The following is a 17,195-nucleotide window of genomic DNA, read 5'->3' as shown; positions in this document are numbered from 1 at the left end:
TGTTTTTTAAAAATGAACTTGCATAGATTCTCGTACTTTGCTGCGTAAAGTGCAAGAACTGCAATTACATGTTGAACGAACAAAGTCCAAGTTCTTCAGTGCATCATTACTGATGTATCTCCTCTGCACTTTTCAGAATTTCCTGAAGACCAGGCATTTGTTGCTCTCTGGCATGTCAATCTGGAAGATAAATGCTATGTTAGGGATGTTGCATGTGGGAAGCTATCAATTCTTGACTGTGTGTAAACCTACTTTACAGCTGATCAAGTAAGTTGATTCTTACCATCCTCTCCATACGCAATCCATTAGTAAAGGCAATCTGTCTTAGGACGTCAATGTCAGGAAGACCCCACTCAGGGTTTCTGTGTCGTGAGAGTTGGTTTGGAGGTACATGTCTGCTTCAGACTCAGTTTGAGGAAAGCATGTGCAACTGGCTACACTATATACCTCAAAATGTAAAGCTATAATTTCTTTGAACAGCAAATAACATTGAGAGGTTCATGTTTAAATGGTTAAATATTACTCACCTCTCACGCAGACTTCTGTCCAGTTCCTCATTACATTCCGGAATGATGATCCCATTCATTGCATAAGGCTGAAAGAGAATTAGTCCACTTTCAGTATAGCATCAAAGATTTCCTTCTAAATACAAACATTACTAATATTAACAGACTGGTAAATATAAAAGGAGTACGGATCTAAATATTTGGGTTTTCATAATTCCCTAATTTTGTGTGAATAATTTAATCTCCAGTCGTGTAAAAAAAACTTGTGCCATTCTGCTTCACTCAGCTTACCCCATATGTCATCAGAAAGCCATTCTTTCTAAGAATCTCGCCAGCTCCTTGAAAAACACCCTATAAATAAAGAGATGGATACATCCACATTTCACACATGCTCCAGATGGTTGCTTTCACAAGCTGACATCCCAGGCCTTTTTTTCTCTATCGCTGAAGTCCAAAACAGTTAACACACTTTCCCTGACATTGTCATAGTGAACGTTTTCAGCCATGGCTTTGTCAACCACGTACAAATTTAGTCACTGCATCACTGCCCCACTATCACCAATGGTTAGCACCCTGTGGTCACTGAGACAGTCCATATGCTGTAAGAGTAACACAATGGCAAGCCTGGTTGGATGAAATTTAAATTCTTAATTCTTAATTGTATCACTTCACCACTTCTGGCTTTATGATATGGGGTGGGACAGAAATAAGGCGATATATTGCAATATTTCTGCTTGCGATACACTGACACCAAATATTGATACATTTTTTCAGACTCATGACAGTTAAACTATTTTTCCAGAGCATCTCTACTCTCCAGCCCCATGCCTGGGGTTCTTCATAGAGTGGTAATAGCCATGAAATGGATTTATAAATGGCCGTAATAAAAATTCCATCAAAATAGGTCTGTTAGAGTTATGGGCTGTGATTACGATTTCCATTTTGAAAAATAGCATATATTGTGATCAATTGATATCGAAGAAAATATATGGTGATAATATTGGATTGTGAGTTAACCTGTGATTCCCACCCCTACTTTGTGATGGAGTTGAACCAGTATTACGGCACCTCTGCTGTTTTGAAGGAGCAGACATGGAAGAGGTTGATGGCTACGATGACGTCACAGGAGCTGCGGGGCAGGCCCGCCCATTTGTCCCAGGGCTCGCTGGCATCCAGGTGCACAGGTTCCAGAACGCGCTTCACTTTTGTTGCCTCAATGTAAGCACGGATACTAAAGGCAGGGCAAAAACAGGCATGTATCCCACAGTTGGTCATTGCCACTAATATTAACGCACAATGATTAGAGCTTGAGGATTTAGAAATATACATTCAAAGATATAGTTTCTGCTTTTTAATTCACAGCAGTGAAGGGAGTAAATACTAACATTTAATGTAATGATGTTCTCTAAATTTAAAAAGGCAATAACCTTGAATAAAACAGCTTGTATACTAAAGTCAGATACTGACCATAACTCTACTACCTTGCACGAGACTCCTCTTGGATGTCTGATGGACGCCAGGTGACATACGTCAGCTCCTGGGCAAAGTGGACAACGTGCTGCCCTGTGCCAGAGCCCAGCTCCAGGCCAAACAGTTCTTTGTGGGACTGCTCCTCCAGAATGTCTGCCAGCACTGACAGTATATCGTCCTGGTTACGCTCAGCCGCAGGAGACAACAGCATCATGGGATGAATAAATTGTTGAAGTCTCAGCGTATCCAAACCAACCTTCCCAGGTCATTTACAGTGACCGCTCACAACAGCAATGGCCAGTGTAGATGAATGTGGTAAGGAAACCGAGCCGTGAATAGGGATACAGGGTACAGAATCGCTCATGGTCACCTGCTGTCCAGTGGACTGGCAGATGGAACAGAAGATTACCCTCCTTGGTTAAGAGCCTTTAAAGCTCCTCCTCCTCATGGGGTTCTGCTCAACCAACTGTTGAATTGGTTATCAGATTACCCCCCCCCACACACACACACACACACACACACTCACCCCAATAATGACATATTGTGAGTGAACACATCAAGATGTTAAACATATCACTGTCTAAGATCACTCTATTGAAAACGTAATGTATGGGAAATGGTTAATACAAAAAGCTGCTGACATTTAATCATCTTCGTTATACACTTCCAATGTACTTCTACCAATAGATCTACCGAGCCATAGGCCTACAATGGTCTACCTCCACCCTATTGTTAACGTAGTTTTACAGTTGACAGTTCTTCTAACCAATAGCCATTGATCGTTGAGTTGCGCTGAATCCACCAACTAGCTGTTTGGGGTGATGCATTGTGGGTAGGTCAGGAAGAGCTACTGGAGGACGCCATGTGCTTTTGAGCAGTGAGGTTGAGTGACAAGCTGGCGTGTGTATTTGGGAAGCGTTTGTGAATAACCTGGACTGGATAGTCGAAAGAGAGAAACAGAAACATGTATTGCACCAGGCACTGTATTCGGGCGGCGTTGCGAACGGTAGTACAAACGCAACGGTAAGCACCAGGAGCGGTGATGTAATGTGAACTGAGATATTACCGGTAGAGTCGTGCAGATGCACTCCAGTCAAGGACAGTCGATTTAAAGTTGATGTGTTCTGTACTAGCAATGCATGTGATTGCATTAATTTATGGAGAGGGCTGTTGTAGACATGGGCATTAACTAAGGATGTAGTCTTTGGAAAATTATTTTGTATTATAATCTTAAACTAAAGTGGTTAGCCCTCTACCTCTCAGTCAATGTTAACTACTGTGCTAGCTCTTGAGCACACCAACAGAGCAAATGTTCGCTATGTCTTGTGAGGGAGAAATTGCTTCTAGGTCATTGTCCCTCACGTTTGGGATTAGCCCCCCGGTTCTATTGCTGTATTCGTTACTCGGGTAACTAGCTGGCGAAGATGATGGAGTAGTCATTTATGGACAGTCAACATTGAGTTAACTTAAGCTATATAAATTAGCTAGGTAGCTAACGTTAGCTTGTTGCTTAACATTCCGACAGCTAACGATGTAACGTTTTATATCAATGCCAAGGTCATATTCCCAGTTATATTTTTCTTTTGTATTGACAAGACCTGTAAGATGTGATTGGATGCAGATATACGTGTGAATGTTTAAATGGAAATGTTTCAAAAACATACGTTTAAAATAACTAACGTTATCATTACTTGCAATTGCAATGATATGCTGTAGGATGCATTATTCTTATAAGTCACGATGTCTGTTAAACTGAAAGTCATTAATCGAGGGCGTGACTAACTCTCCGTTGGGTCTGTAGAGGTTTATGGAGTTCATTGATCTGTCATTTCGCAGGCATAACCTCCAGACACCGGCTCTGTGTGCCATAAGAACGCTCAAGACCAGTCCAGTCAGCCCATCAGATGCCATAGCCACACCTTCTCTGGACGGTGCACCCAAACAGTACTCACCCAAAATTCAGCAGCTTGTCAATGACATCGCCAGCCTCACCTTACTTGAAGTTTCAGACCTGAACGACTTACTGAAGGTAAAGTTAGAGGGAAAATGTAAGGATCTTTTCAGAGAGAACGAGACAAAGAGAGAAAATTCACATTGTCTGTTTATCTCTCCTAGAAAACCTTAAATATTCAAGATGTTGGAATGATGCCTATGGGCGCAATGGCAGCGGCACCTGCAGCACAGGTATTTTTGTTTAATTTATTTGTCGTATCGATCAGAACATGCTATTCTACAATGTAAGAATGCTAACGTGTTTGTGTGTGAACTTGTGTCCTTAGGCAGTAGAAGAGGAAATAGTCCCAGTCAAGAAAGAGAAGACTCATTTCACTGTAAAACTGACAGCAATCAACGCAGCTGAAAAAGTCAAATTGATCAAAGAAGTCAAGAGCTGTATGCAAGGCCTGAATCTTGTTCAGGTAAAATTGCTTACATGTGTCCATTTGTATTCCTCTGGCCTCCCATTTGCCTACAAAATATACTGATTGAATAGCCAGTGCAGCATGTATTACAACCTTGACTATGCCATGATTTTCATTAATTACTTCATCATTATATATTATCTTGCCTATAGCAGATATCTGTATGTACCTGAAATTAAGTGACTCTGTTGATTGAAGTTGACCATGCTAGAGTCATTAGTCCAAAAAAGAGCTTCAGGTATAACTTGTAGATGTGTTGAATTGTTGTGCCTGTTTTTAACCGTCATTTCCTTTCTTAGGCCAAGAAACTAGTTGAGTCCCTGCCTCAGGAGATCCGTGCAAACGTTTCCAAAGAAGAGGCAGAGAAACTGAAGGCATCCCTGGAGGCAGCTGGTGGCACTGTGGAGTTGGAGTAGACCTGTCCATTCTTCATCCTCTTCGTCCGTCTCTCTCTTTTTTTATATGTAACAACGAAAGGAATCTAAGGAAAAGAACTGCCTTTAAACATTGCCACTTGGTTCACGGGTGACTGGAAGGGGTGGCCGAGCTCACAGACTGAACTGAAACAGGCCTCAATCCTGCAAACACTTGCTACCCCGTTGCCTGCTTGTCTGTATGTCTCTCACAGCCACTGAGAGTTACTGGTGTGATGGCCCTGTGCAGTGCCTCTGTGTCTGTCTGTCTGTCTGTCTGCCAGGAAACAGAGCTCTCAGCACAGGTGGCATGGTTGACATTTCCTAAGGTAAAATAAACATGACATACTGTAGATTGTGTCTGAGTATGTAAGGCTACAAAAACTCTGAGACAGTGACATTGCCATTTCACCAGAACAGAAAATTCCCAATAATAAAAGCGCTCAAAAAACATTATTGTCCATGTGAGCAGAGCAATTATAATGTTGCAATTTTACAACTATTTATAGTAAAAGAGGATTGGCATAATGGATAAAATAGATTTAGATAAAGCTGTAAGATGTTTCAGGAGTAGTTTGGTGTATTTTGAATATGAAGTAATTTTACTCCATGTGGAGTTTTTTTGTTTTTAGAGAAACTTATAACCTAACAAAGAACAAGACCATGGAAAACATCGGACACAGACAACAACAACAAAAAATAGATGCGAGTCTAAAGACTTGGGGATGCTGTCCATAGGGGTCAGTGACATGTAACTTATGAGGGTTACCTACTAGCTCTTTAAGAAGTGCTTACATAGAATTACTTTAATTGAATTTACTAATGTTGAGCCATCAACAATTAACATTGTGTCAAGATGCATAGAGAAACTTAACAGCCGACCTTGAAAAACTTTTAACCGGAACTAGCCTTGAGGTAAGTGGGTCAGTAGGACTTGACCCAGTGTGTCCCTTGAAGTCCAACGTTGATGTACATCAGCCTTACACCTTGGCACAGTCAAAAGAATTTGTCTTGCAGGGTGACTGTTGTCTTGAGAGTGTTCATTTTCTGTCTGGCAGCATATGCTGCTCTGATTCAGCACAACTTGCCATTCAATCTACTCCATTCATAATGACTTGCTTACTGCTGTCCTATTACAGAGGTAGTTGAATTTGTTGAGTGATTTATGAATAGCCTCGAAGGACTGCCTATGCCTACATGCCTATGTACCCATGCTCAGATCAGTGGTTCCTAAAATCTGGGGTGGACAAAGTTACAGCAAGTGTTGGCGGGTTGAGGGTGGAAAAACGGAACGTGAAGCCCAATCAACAACTGGTCAACTTAGGTATGGCAGTGCTCTTAGTGGCATCACTAACCTATTTCGTGATGAGTGTATAACTTACTTTTTACTTATATACTACGTTCAGGACCTTCCTTTTAGCCTAGATGTTAAAAGGAATAGCTATACCAGATTATTAATACAACGGACACGCGACTTACATGATCCGAAGATCCAAAGAATAGTGAATCGTAAAACCGTATTTGATCCCGTCAGATTTGATTCGTTTTAAACAAAAAATCTTGTTAAATAAAATATTTAACTGATCAAATATTTAAGTTGAACTGACGATTCAATTAAATATAAAATGTTTAATTAATTAACCCAATAGAAACAAAGAAAAGCTATGCCACCTCATTGCTTTTGTTAAACCCTGTTTCTACATTTGAACAGCTAACATTTTCAACTTAATGTAATCGGTAATTTTAACGTTTAATAAAAAGAAAATGATTTCCATCTGAGCAACAACTGATGGGCATCTTTTTTCATCGTCAAAGAGTGGCCTGACAAAAGTTTCAGAACCTCTGGAAGGAGCATAAAGCCTATGTGAGCAGGTTTTGAGAAATATTATTTATTCCTCTGTATCTCAAAAGCAAGGACTAATGTGAAAGATTTTCAAGTGCATTTTAACATTTTAATAATGGGTCAATATAACACAACAAGTTCGACATGTCAAGCAGTGACTGCATCTATTTTTATGTCAGTCACGTACACTTCCACTCAGGATCCAGCTGCCCCCCACTCTTGGCAAACCTGCACATGCCAAGGAAGCTCTAACAACTTGGCCACATAGTGTTCTGTATTATACTTCTTTGATCTTAATGAGGAATTTACAGCACATATAGCCTATATTTTATTTAAAGAACGATGCATGGATTTAACAAAAGCATGACTTTGAATGAACGTACCTGTTAACTCTGTATGAAGGGTCTTAACATAGAAGTATTGGTCTTGTTTTCCAGTGGAAAGAAAGAGCTCGCTCTCTTGTCAGCAGTAGGCAGGCAAACTAATGCAACAGCTGAGCTCGAAACACTCCTTGAGCATGTGCTTACGTCCAGCTAAAGACGGCGAAGTGGAAGCAACCATGTGTGGCAGCGTGGAGCCAAATTACACACATGCTTGGAAATAAGCAGTATCGAGCTCTCTTTGCCGCCTTAAACTCATAGTGTAGTCAGATAGAATATGGGGTTCAAGAGAGAGGTCAGACCAACAGACAGGAGTGTTTCGTCATGTTATTTTATTGTGTTCCTTGGTTAAACCTCTTACCCGTCTCACAAGCAACTGAAGTGAATGTGCCTGTGTCGCACCCCAGACTATCAACCATCACCCTCGATGCGTTTTAACTGCGGGCCATTGATTGTGTGAAGGGAATTTACTGGCAATTCACCAGTTGAAATAACGACAGTTAACTGCCACGGAAGGAAGACATTTTCACTGTTAACTGTTATCGAAGGACTATTTTTGACAATATGCAAGAGCAGCGGATTTCACGTTGGTATTTTGGGGGAATGGCCTCTTGTGGAGCTGCTTGCTGCACGCACCCACTGGATCTAATCAAGGTAATGTAACAAACGTACAAATGAAGGCTTTATTATAGGCCTGTGACGATTTAATCAACAGGGCTTCGCCTTTACCGACATGGAGTGTTCTGCAATGTAGTGTCCAGAAACTCACTGTTACTTTACCGTCTGATTCCCAACATGGTGCCCAATAGTGAATGAGGGGACGTTTCGATCACAGCTAGAGAGACTCTCACGCACGCCATGGGGTCAGTATTATAGGCCGCATGTGCCACCCAGAATAGAATTGAAAACTCACTTTAATATCCTGTATAGCATGTAGGCCTACGGCAGAGGCCCAAGCAGCAGGGCTTTCCAGTTAAACTATCCAGCAAATATATGTATTAATCCAATGAAGAAAGAGTAACGGCCAAATGTTATGTCCATGGTTGCTACTGTGAAACTTTTTAAATCCAGCTTGATGATTCATAACATTAAGTGACAGTTCACGTTCTACACAGAATCTGCTATGGGGCTTTCACTTAAACAAATTTGAAATATCAAAAAACTGTTGACCCACCTTACATTCATAGGTTGTATTAAGTTTCCATCATTACATATAGGTAAGTGGTGTGTATTTTCTCAGGCCATCATTAGAGGTTGTACAGTGGTGCTAGAAAGTTTGTGAACCCCTTTCTGTATATCTGCATAGGCTACATTTAAATTAAAAACTTGATAAAGTGAACTCAGTTCAACAAAAAAACACAGAAAACATTCTTATTTTATAATTCATTTATTGAGCAAAACATTCCAACAACATTAAATGCCTTGTTGGAAGAAGTATGTGAACCGTTGCTGTCAGTACCTGGTGTGACCTCCCTGAGCAGCAGTAACCTCAATCAAACGTTTTCTGTAACTGTTCATCAGTCCCATACATCGGCTTGGAGGAATTTTGGCCCATTTTTCCTTACAAAACTGCTTCAACTCATGGATGTTGGTGGGCTTCCGTGCATGAACTGATCTCTTAAGGTCTTTCCACAACATTTCTATAGGATTAAGGTCTGGACTTTGACTCAGCCATTCCAAAACATTACATTTATTTTTCTTTAACCATTCTTTAGTAGACTTGCTTGTGTGTTTAGGGTTGTTGTCTTGCTGCATGACCAATCTTCTGTTGAGTTTCAGTTCACAAACGAATACCCTGATATTCTCTTGTAGTATTTGCTGGTACAATCCAGAATTCATAGTTCCATCAATGATGGCAAGCAGTCCTGGTCCCGAGGCAGCAAAGCAGCCCCAAACCATGATACTTCCACCACTGTGCTTCATGGTTGGGATGAGGTTCTTTTGTTGGAATGCAGTGTTTGTTTTGGGCCGAACATAACGCTTTTTACTAAAAAGTTCCGTTTTGGACTTTATCCGTCCATTCTTCCAATAGCCTTCTGACGCATCCACATGGTCTTTAGCAAACTTAAGACAGGCAGCAATGTTGTTCTAGAAGAGTAGTGGCTTCCTCTTTGCTATCCTGCCATGCACACTTGTTGAGTGTTTGCCTGATGGTGGACTCATTAACACTGACATTAGCCAACACAAAAGAGGCCTGTAGATCCTTAGATGTTACCCTGCGGTTCTTTGTGATCTCCTGGAATATTATAAGTCTTGCTCTTGGAGTGATTTCTGCTGGATGACCACTCCTGGGGAGAGTAACAATGGTGCTGGATTTCCTGCATTTGGTGGATTGGTGGAGCCCAAAGTGTTTAGAGCCTGTAGAGCATTGACAACTTGTTTTCTGAGTTCGCTAGGCATCTGCTTTGATCAAACCATGGCACACTTCCACAAAGCTGTGTTGTGAAGACTAGTCTTTGATAATGAAGACCCAGATTTATGTTTTTTCAATAAACAGGGACCACTTCACTCACACCTGATTGGCATTTAATGTTAGATCATTTTGCAAAATAAATACATTATAAAAGAAGATTTTATTTGTGTGGATCCAGTTTATCAAGTTTTAGGACATAGATGAAGATGTGATCTCATTTTAGATCACATTTATGAAGATATAGCCGACAGGAAATTGTAAAGGGTTCACAAACTTTCCAGCACCACTGTAACCTATAGAGTTGCTTCAAAACAACGTTGCCATCTCACTTACATTTTTGGCCCTGTTTTCCCTCAAATGTTTGAAACGTGGGTGTTTAAACACTATGACGGTATTTAAAAAAAAAATTTTTAATACGAAACAAAAATTGTCATGGAAGGCCTTACCATAAAACCTTCAGTCTGCCACTGGTGTGTATTAGAAGTCTCTCCACTCTGTGTGACCTCGCAGGTGCTCCTGCAAACCCAGCAGGAGGTGAAGACCAGGATGGTTGGCATGGCTGTTCATGTCGTACGCAGTGATGGGGTGATGGCCCTCTACAGCGGCCTCAGTGCTTCGGTCTGCAGACAGGTCTGTTGTATTCTCTAATTCCTGCTGTATAAGGTTTATAGGGATAGAAGTTTCTTTGGCGCAAAAACAATTTGCCAGCAGGGATAACCACATGGTGGGTCTCTGACGTCCAGGTTTGTTTTACTATGCTTCCTGCCATGCGAAGATGTACACAAGGTCAAAAGAAGCACAGTTCGACCCTCCTGATCACCTCTGGTCCAAACATGCACTTGCACTAAGTGGCACCTAATAATCTAAGTTACACACACACAGAAACACAGAAAAGCCATGTCTCTGCTTACATAAGAACATGATTCATACAAGGTCATTCTTATTTCAAGGTACTTGATTCATATATTTTAAGTCATTAACAGTGTTTCAAAATGACACAGACAAAGACACACAGACACTACCCAGATCAGAGTTCACCAACCAGGTGTGTTGTAATGTCACACGCGTCTCTTACACAGCTCTGAATTAGTTATTGATGCATCACACAGCCTGGAACAGTTGGGGACTCCAAACTGCCCTGTGAATTCACAAAACAGTGAGTCTGTTAATTGTGTAATGAGTTGTACTGTCTGCCTTACCCAGCTCACCTACTCCATGACACGCTTTGGTATCTACGAGACCGTACGAGACATGATGGGCAGCGGGACTAACAAACCCATTCCATTCTACCAGAAAGTTCTACTGGCTGCTTTTGGAGGTATGATGGACCTGGATTGATCCCTAGAGTGGAGTACATCCCTCCAAAATAAACCATGCTCTGATTTCACTGTTCAAGCCAACCAGCCAAAGAAGAGCACAGTGTGAAAGTACTTACCATCTACATTTGGACTGAATTGGGCTGGAACAGAATAGCCTACTGGGAGCCTCTACAGACTTAGTAATAACATTTTAATAAGTCACCACACATTCTGCTTGTGTGTAACAAAACAAAGACAGAGGAGGTCAAGAAGGAGGGTCTAGGTGAAATTGGACCACATCCGCTCGCTGTCTCTTTGGTTTTGTGGATTTCTGATTATTATTAGTAATGGCCACCATTCTTTGACTCTCTATGTCTGTGTCCTTTATAGGGTTCGTAGGGGGTTTCGTTGGCACACCTGCAGACATGGTTAATGTAAGGTAAGTTGATGTTATAGGCATGTTGTTTTATCAGGCAGGTTTTACTCAGGAAATTGAAATTGGGGAAGAAACATCCAACGAGATGTCAATGTCACTTTCTGAATATCAACATGGCACACAATTGTTAATATCACATTCAAGAACAAGCTTCCGACATTTCAAAACATCTTTGCCTTTGAATTACTTTCTTAAAGAACTGCCTGTGTATGAACCAATTTAAATAAGTAATTTCCATTGCTGCATGTCACAGGATGCAAAATGATGTCAAACTGCCATCAGAGCTCAGGAGAAAGTAAGTGTTGAAATGACTTTTGACAAACTGTCCTGGTTTGACATTTCTTGCATTGTTAATATTGAATTTTTCTGAGAAATAAAAAAAGAAACTTATTTATTAAATTGGTTTATTCTCCAGCTATGCCCATGCACTGGATGGCCTTTTCCGAGTCTGGAGAGAAGGTAAGATTGAATAGTAAAAATTAGCAAACTTTTAGGGCTTTTTAGAATTTAGTCTGGTGTGGAAATTAGCTGGGAAAGAATCCAAATGTACTCAGCTGCTCATTGCAAGCATTGTTCAGTTTCAACCATCCCAATACCATTAGCTGGTCTGCTGATGTTTTGATGCTACTACAACTTTTTTCAAACTCGGTGTGTTGTAAATGTATTTCTATTCCTCTCTCAGAGGGGATGAGGAAGCTGTTCTCAGGGGCCACCATGGCATCCAGTCGGGGTGCTCTTGTCACAGTTGGTCAGGTGAGGACACACACTGTTTACTGGGAGCACATCAAGGCTGATTTTATTCCATTTAAGTAGGGGTTTGTTGTTTGTCACTGTTGTCTCTGTTTTGGTCTGTGCAGCTCTCCTGTTATGACCAGGCCAAACAGCTGGTTGTGGGCACAGGAGTGATGACCGACAACATTGTCACCCACTTCTTGGCCAGCCTTATTGCAGTAAGTCAGCAGGCCTCCACCTGTATAGACTATGTGTAACCTAATTTAAAAGCGCTTAAAATTAAAGCGAGGGTATAGGAAAATGGAGAGTAACTACGGCCTCAGATGTTAGCACTCGGGTGTAACTTTCCTGGAAGGATGACCTCATCACTTGTGAACTATAGACAGTGATTTTAGGTCATTATAGGCCCCGGTTCATGTATTATTTTATCACAAACCTGTAAAACCATCTGTTAACACACCCATGATTTGCTATAAAATAAATGGCTTAAATTATGTGTCAGTAACTTAATATTCATTGTTAAAAAAATGACTTTTCTTTCTGAAGGGAGGCTGTGCTACTATTCTCTGCCAGCCTCTGGATGTACTGAAGACCAGGCTGATGAATTCAAAAGGGGAATATGGGGTAAGTGTGTGAATCATTGAGTATGTATGTGCACACTGCATCCATTTTATAAAGTCAATCATGTGCGGATATGAAACAGGCTGATCCTTTCTGTAATGTAAATGATTTTCAAGTGCTGTGTGACACCATGTATTTAACTCTTTAGGGGGTGGTCCACTGTCTGCTGGATACTGCGAAACTGGGACCCAAGGCTTTTTACAAGGTGTTTATGATGTCTTTATATCAGTGGTTCCCAAAATTTGGAGTGGGCCCCCCAGGGGGTGCGCGAGGTTACTGCAAAGGGGGTGTAGTTTGAGGGTTAAAAACGATAACAAGAACCTTAAGCAACCAACCACTGGTCAAATGAAGAATTTACAGTGTGACTAACTTATATGGTAATGAGTTTATAACCTATTTTGTACTATATGTTCAGGACCTTCTGTTTAGTCTATATGTTATAGCTAGCCTAATTATTAATATAAAATGGATATGTGCCTTACATGAACCGATCTAAAACCATATAAAAAGTTAAACTGATCAAATAATTAAGCTTAACCCATTGATTAAATGAAATTGAAAATGTTTAACTATTCAGATGTAGAAACAATGTCAAAGCAAAGCTATGCAACAGCTGATGGGAATCTGATTATTATTGTCATTGTATATTTGTCGTTGCACCGTCACAGGGGAGCCTGCCGTTAAACGTTTGGGAACTACTGCTCTATAGTGTGACCATATTCTACACTTCTCATCTCTTTCCCTCTGTTCCCACTGTTTTGTATTTGATTGCGGCCTACCGAGGATTTACCATTATTCCTCTGCTCAGGGTCTGGTTCCTGCTGGAATCCGCCTGATCCCTCAGACCGTGCTCACTTTCATGTTCCTGGAGCAGCTGCGCGCACACTTTGGGATCAGGGTCATCCCCTCAACGTGAGACCACACCCTCATCCTGAACTCTGTGTCCACTTGGGGTTCAGGTGGACCAGCAAGATGGCTATTTTCAGGGATGAAAGATCCTGCCCCGTTGAAGTCCATAAATGAACATAGCCAAGTCTTACGCCAAGGCGGCCCATATACAGTATTTACATGTTTATTTATTTATTTTTTTAACACAAAAAAGCAGAGAAAAAAGGCCAACTCTGATTTAATTCCACACAATCGCATCCTGTAACCATAAATGAGTTTCTTACACCTCTCTACTGGAATTTTGGATCACTGTTTTTTGCCAACTGCTCCAGGTCTCTCACTTTTGAAGGGTGCCTTCTTCCAACTGCTGTTTTGAGATCACGCCACAGGAGCTCTAAGGGTCTGGACTCATTGCTTGCCACTTCAGAACTCTCCAGCGCTTTGTCTTAAACCATTTATGGGTGCTTTTTGAAGTGTGCTTTGGGTCATTGTCCTGCTGGAAGACCCATTACATCTGACGGACACCCAGCTTTCTGTCACTGGGCCCTACATTGTGCCCCACAATTCTTTGGTAGTCTTCAGGTTTCATGATGCCATGCACACTGGCATCTGGTGCCGGAAGCAGCAAAGCAACCCCAAAACATCTGTGAACCCCCACCATGGTTGACTGTAGGGACTGTGTTTTCTTTGCTTTGAAGGCCTCAAAAAGCTCTACTTTGGTCTCATCTGGCCACAGGACGTTCTCCCAGAATGAATTTTGTCAAACTGCAGTCTGGCTTTTTAATGTCTCTGTTTCAGCAGTTGGATCCTCCTGGGTCTCCTACCATAGCGTCTTATTTCATTCAGATGGTGACGGATAGACACTGCGAGCGGACACTGTTGTACCCTGTGTCTGCAGGTCAGCTTGAATTTGTTTGGAAGTTATTCTAGGTTTTTCATCCACCAATCGAACAATCCTTTGTTGCAATCTTTCAACAATTGTTCCTTTCCTTCCACGGGGAGGTTAGCGATAAATGCCATGGACTGTTAACCTCTTGATGACATTGCGCACAGTGGACACAGGACCATTAAGATCTCTGGAGATAGACTTGTAGGCTTGAGATTCTTTCTTGTCTCCATGCTCAGCGTGGTAAACACAGACACACAACACAAATGTTGAGTCAACTTTTCTCCATTTTGACTGGTTGCACAAGTGTTATTTCTATATTGCCAGCACAATATATAGAGGTTAAATATGGATCTAAGGAGCATTACATTGCTTGAAATACAATTATTTCTTGAAAAGGTGCCATTTTTCCCAGTCCATTTGAGAAGTTCTGTGTGGAAATATATCAGATTTGGCTTTTCTTCTCTGTTTTTTTGCGTTGTTCCAATGCAAAGAATATAAATAAACATGTGAATACCAAAGCATTTGTTATTGCAACAATTTTGTGGGAGAAGAGGTGCATTATCTGACAGGAGTGCAGGGGTGACAATATTTGTGTCCAGTATTCATATCCATCTTCAGAATTCAAGAGTTGTGGTGAGTCGAATGGAAAAGTTGAAGGCTGTGTGTTCTTTTCACTGAAACCACTATGACGGCCTGTACTGTCCTGTTACTATGCACTGATGTTACTGATGTGTTACAAAGATATTTAAGATGTTTTGCTCTATATTATGCTTTTTGAGTGACCGCATTATGTTGATTAATTAAAGATGAGACTGGAACTCATTTTATTGCCATTTTGCCATTGCCGGAGAGCTGTAGTTGTTACGGTTTAACTATTTATATAACTAGATGGCCTCCATCAACAGGTCATCCAGGGTGTTGAAATGATATATGATTCATCCAAAAAAATCTTTTATAAGTCTGTTCACATCAATTTTATTTGTGCTTTGAATACAAATATTCCTGTCAAAGCTGTGCACAAGGTTAGTATGCCTATTTTTATTTAATGATGAAAGAGCTATTGTGTTGAGTGTCTTGACTGGGGTTGGGTGTTTTTTAAAACATTAAACATTGCTAAAGAACACGTTTAAGCAACGTAGTTAATACTGCCCGCCCGGTATTGATTTATTCGCTGCAGATAAATATTAATGCAACTTATCAACTTCTCGTAGGCCACGTGTTCTATGCACAACCCTCTGCCCCGACATCCCTGTAGGAGGCGGTGTTGGACTGTGGAATTAAGAACAGCAGACGTTGGCTGGTTCTGATAGACGGTGAAAAACATCGCCAATGGCCTGAACAGAACGTAGACAGCTCAAGTGTATTTTATATGTAATGTAAAGGGTCGCCTATAATGTCTCCTACTTCCGAACCAGACAGTTGGGTTTTACGAGAGTAGCTCTAGGGGTGGTTTTCACAAAATAACGCAAGGTGATTTGTAAATGATTCCTTAAACTGGACCTGAATGTTTCGAGGTGTTTTACAGAACGTGTTAAGATAAGTAAGAGACAGACTACTTTCCCAATGTTGGCCTGGAGCACTCTCAGTTGTACCGTAACAGTTTCGTAGCCTAAAAACTTTCGTTTTGGCACTGACTGCAATGTAAGATCAATGTATTAATGAAGTGCTTTCTTACAGTGCATATGCCCACCAACATGACATTTTAGGCTTTGAAACGTTTGTTTCATCTGAAAACTGTGTTAAAGCAGCAATACGGAGTTCTCTTCCAAAACTAGTAAGCTAACTACCTAAAAGGTATGCAATAACCTTGCAAACACCACCAACAGCCCAGCTGACACTGATATAAGCTTGCCAACACACTAACTGGTGTCTTTTGGCAGTTTAGCTGGCAATGTCATGCGTGTGAAAGCTTTTCTTCCTTTTTGCAGGGTGTACCAGCCCGTTACACAGAACTACATAGGGCATATCCTGAATGGCGACTGGGGAAGACACAGGTGTTTATCTGTCCTTCACATGAATTTTTGGATGGTACCTATACTAGTTGCATATTAAACCATATCTCAAAAAGTGTCAAATTGTTGCATATTGTTACTTAAAGTTATAGCTAAGAGCGGCCGAGACCAAACTTCATCCTTTATCTTACAGATTGTATAGGGGAAAGGGGGGCCAGTTGTAAGTTTCTGGCTTATTTTTTTTGTCAGATTGTGTCTAACGCAATGCAATGAAACTCCTAGACCACATGTGTGATGGCATCAGCACGTACGTTGAAAGTTTCAGCTTGTGTCTCAATCTCTGCCAAAAATGATAGAAGGAAGTAGATTTGTGTATGAACCCTTCATATTTACACAGGGAGGGTATCCTCTTCCACATAATCCACCATGTTGCCCTGCCTTGTTTCTAGAGTAGCCCAGAACATACAAACCCAAACACTTGGCCTAAAGGGGGCATTTGGCAGCCACAACAGCTTATACTACATGCTTGGGAGGGGCATTCAGTCTGTTGCAATTCAGCAACCACACCAGATGCCACTAAATCCTACACACTGTACCTTTAAGTTTTGTGCAAGATTTGAGTTGATGTAGTGCTAACAAGGCTCTGGGAAACCCTGTCCTGTTTTGCTACTCACCTGATTATCTGCCCATCTTCTTTAGGGGAAAAGTACTGCAGCCAAAATGACAAATTCTGTTGTAAACATTTGATATTGTGTGACATTTCATAAGGATGGGGGTAGGGCATGCAAGTACTGAAACTAGGAAGTTGTGATTATTATCAAGGAATGTTGTGGGGCACTATGGCTTAGTTAGTTAAACACCTTTCTAGGAAAGAAGAGTTCCTGGATTTTAATCCCAGCTATGCCTTATTAGCTGTTGTGGATTTCATGGTCTG

The 17,195-nt window shown here is 41.1% G+C and overlaps 3 protein-coding genes across 4 annotated transcripts; 2 read left to right on the top strand and 1 right to left on the bottom strand.

The window, feature by feature from the left end:
* Positions 1-132: 132 nt before the first annotated feature.
* On the bottom strand, positions 133-2,190 carry LOC308379436 (methyltransferase-like 26 B; the record flags this gene model as incomplete). The annotated part of the gene is made up of 6 exons (XM_080856572.1): positions 133-180; positions 284-362; positions 528-595; positions 798-857; positions 1,575-1,737; positions 1,988-2,190. 6 exons carry the CDS (start codon positions 2,188-2,190, stop codon positions 133-135), a joined length of 621 nt encoding a protein of 206 aa, XP_080712698.1.
* A 627-nt stretch (positions 2,191-2,817) lies between these two features.
* mrpl12 (mitochondrial ribosomal protein L12) lies at positions 2,818-5,162 on the top strand. Its single transcript, XM_080856571.1, has 5 exons — positions 2,818-2,999; positions 3,813-4,005; positions 4,092-4,160; positions 4,256-4,393; positions 4,696-5,162. The coding sequence occupies exons 1-5, from the start codon at positions 2,941-2,943 to the stop codon at positions 4,810-4,812; spliced, it is 576 nt and encodes a 191-aa protein (XP_080712697.1). The 5' UTR covers positions 2,818-2,940; the 3' UTR covers positions 4,813-5,162.
* A 131-nt stretch (positions 5,163-5,293) lies between these two features.
* Positions 5,294-16,249, top strand: slc25a10a (solute carrier family 25 member 10a). Of its 2 annotated transcripts, none has more exons than XM_080856568.1 (11): positions 5,294-6,133; positions 9,956-10,075; positions 10,649-10,763; positions 11,134-11,182; positions 11,433-11,474; positions 11,595-11,638; positions 11,862-11,932; positions 12,037-12,129; positions 12,458-12,535; positions 12,681-12,737; positions 13,341-16,249. In XM_080856568.1, exons 2-11 carry the CDS (start codon positions 9,992-9,994, stop codon positions 13,446-13,448), a joined length of 741 nt encoding a protein of 246 aa, XP_080712694.1. In that variant the 5' UTR covers positions 5,294-6,133; positions 9,956-9,991; the 3' UTR covers positions 13,449-16,249. The 2 variants fall into 2 exon arrangements, with proteins under 2 accessions (XP_080712694.1, XP_080712693.1); XM_080856567.1 differs by lacking the exon at positions 5,294-6,133 and adding an exon at positions 6,908-7,686.
* The last annotated feature ends 946 nt before the right edge of the window (positions 16,250-17,195 follow it).

Source organism: Sprattus sprattus (assembly GCF_963457725.1).
Source record: "Sprattus sprattus genome assembly, chromosome: 18".
NCBI lineage: Eukaryota > Metazoa > Chordata > Actinopteri > Clupeiformes > Clupeidae > Sprattus > Sprattus sprattus.
The sequence above is the reverse complement of the archived record's forward strand: the minus strand, read 5'-3'. Positions and strand labels throughout refer to the sequence as shown.

Bases quoted from the DNA above. Each gene is read 5' to 3' on its own strand.
- mrpl12 (XM_080856571.1), top strand. From the start codon at position 2,941: ATGTATTGCACCAGGCACTGTATTCGGGCGGCGTTGCGAACGGTAGTA. The intron at 3,000-3,812 runs GTAAGCACCAGG...GTCATTTCGCAG, and splicing joins ACGGTAGTACAAACGCAACG to GCATAACCTCCAGACACCGG. The intron at 4,161-4,255 runs GTATTTTTGTTT...TTGTGTCCTTAG, and splicing joins CAGCGGCACCTGCAGCACAG to GCAGTAGAAGAGGAAATAGT.
- slc25a10a (XM_080856567.1), top strand. From the start codon at position 7,597: ATGCAAGAGCAGCGGATTTCACGTTGGTATTTTGGGGGAATGGCCTCT. The intron at 11,475-11,594 runs GTAAGTGTTGAA...TTTATTCTCCAG, and splicing joins CCATCAGAGCTCAGGAGAAA to CTATGCCCATGCACTGGATG. The intron at 12,130-12,457 runs GTAAGTCAGCAG...TTCTTTCTGAAG, and splicing joins TCTTGGCCAGCCTTATTGCA to GGAGGCTGTGCTACTATTCT.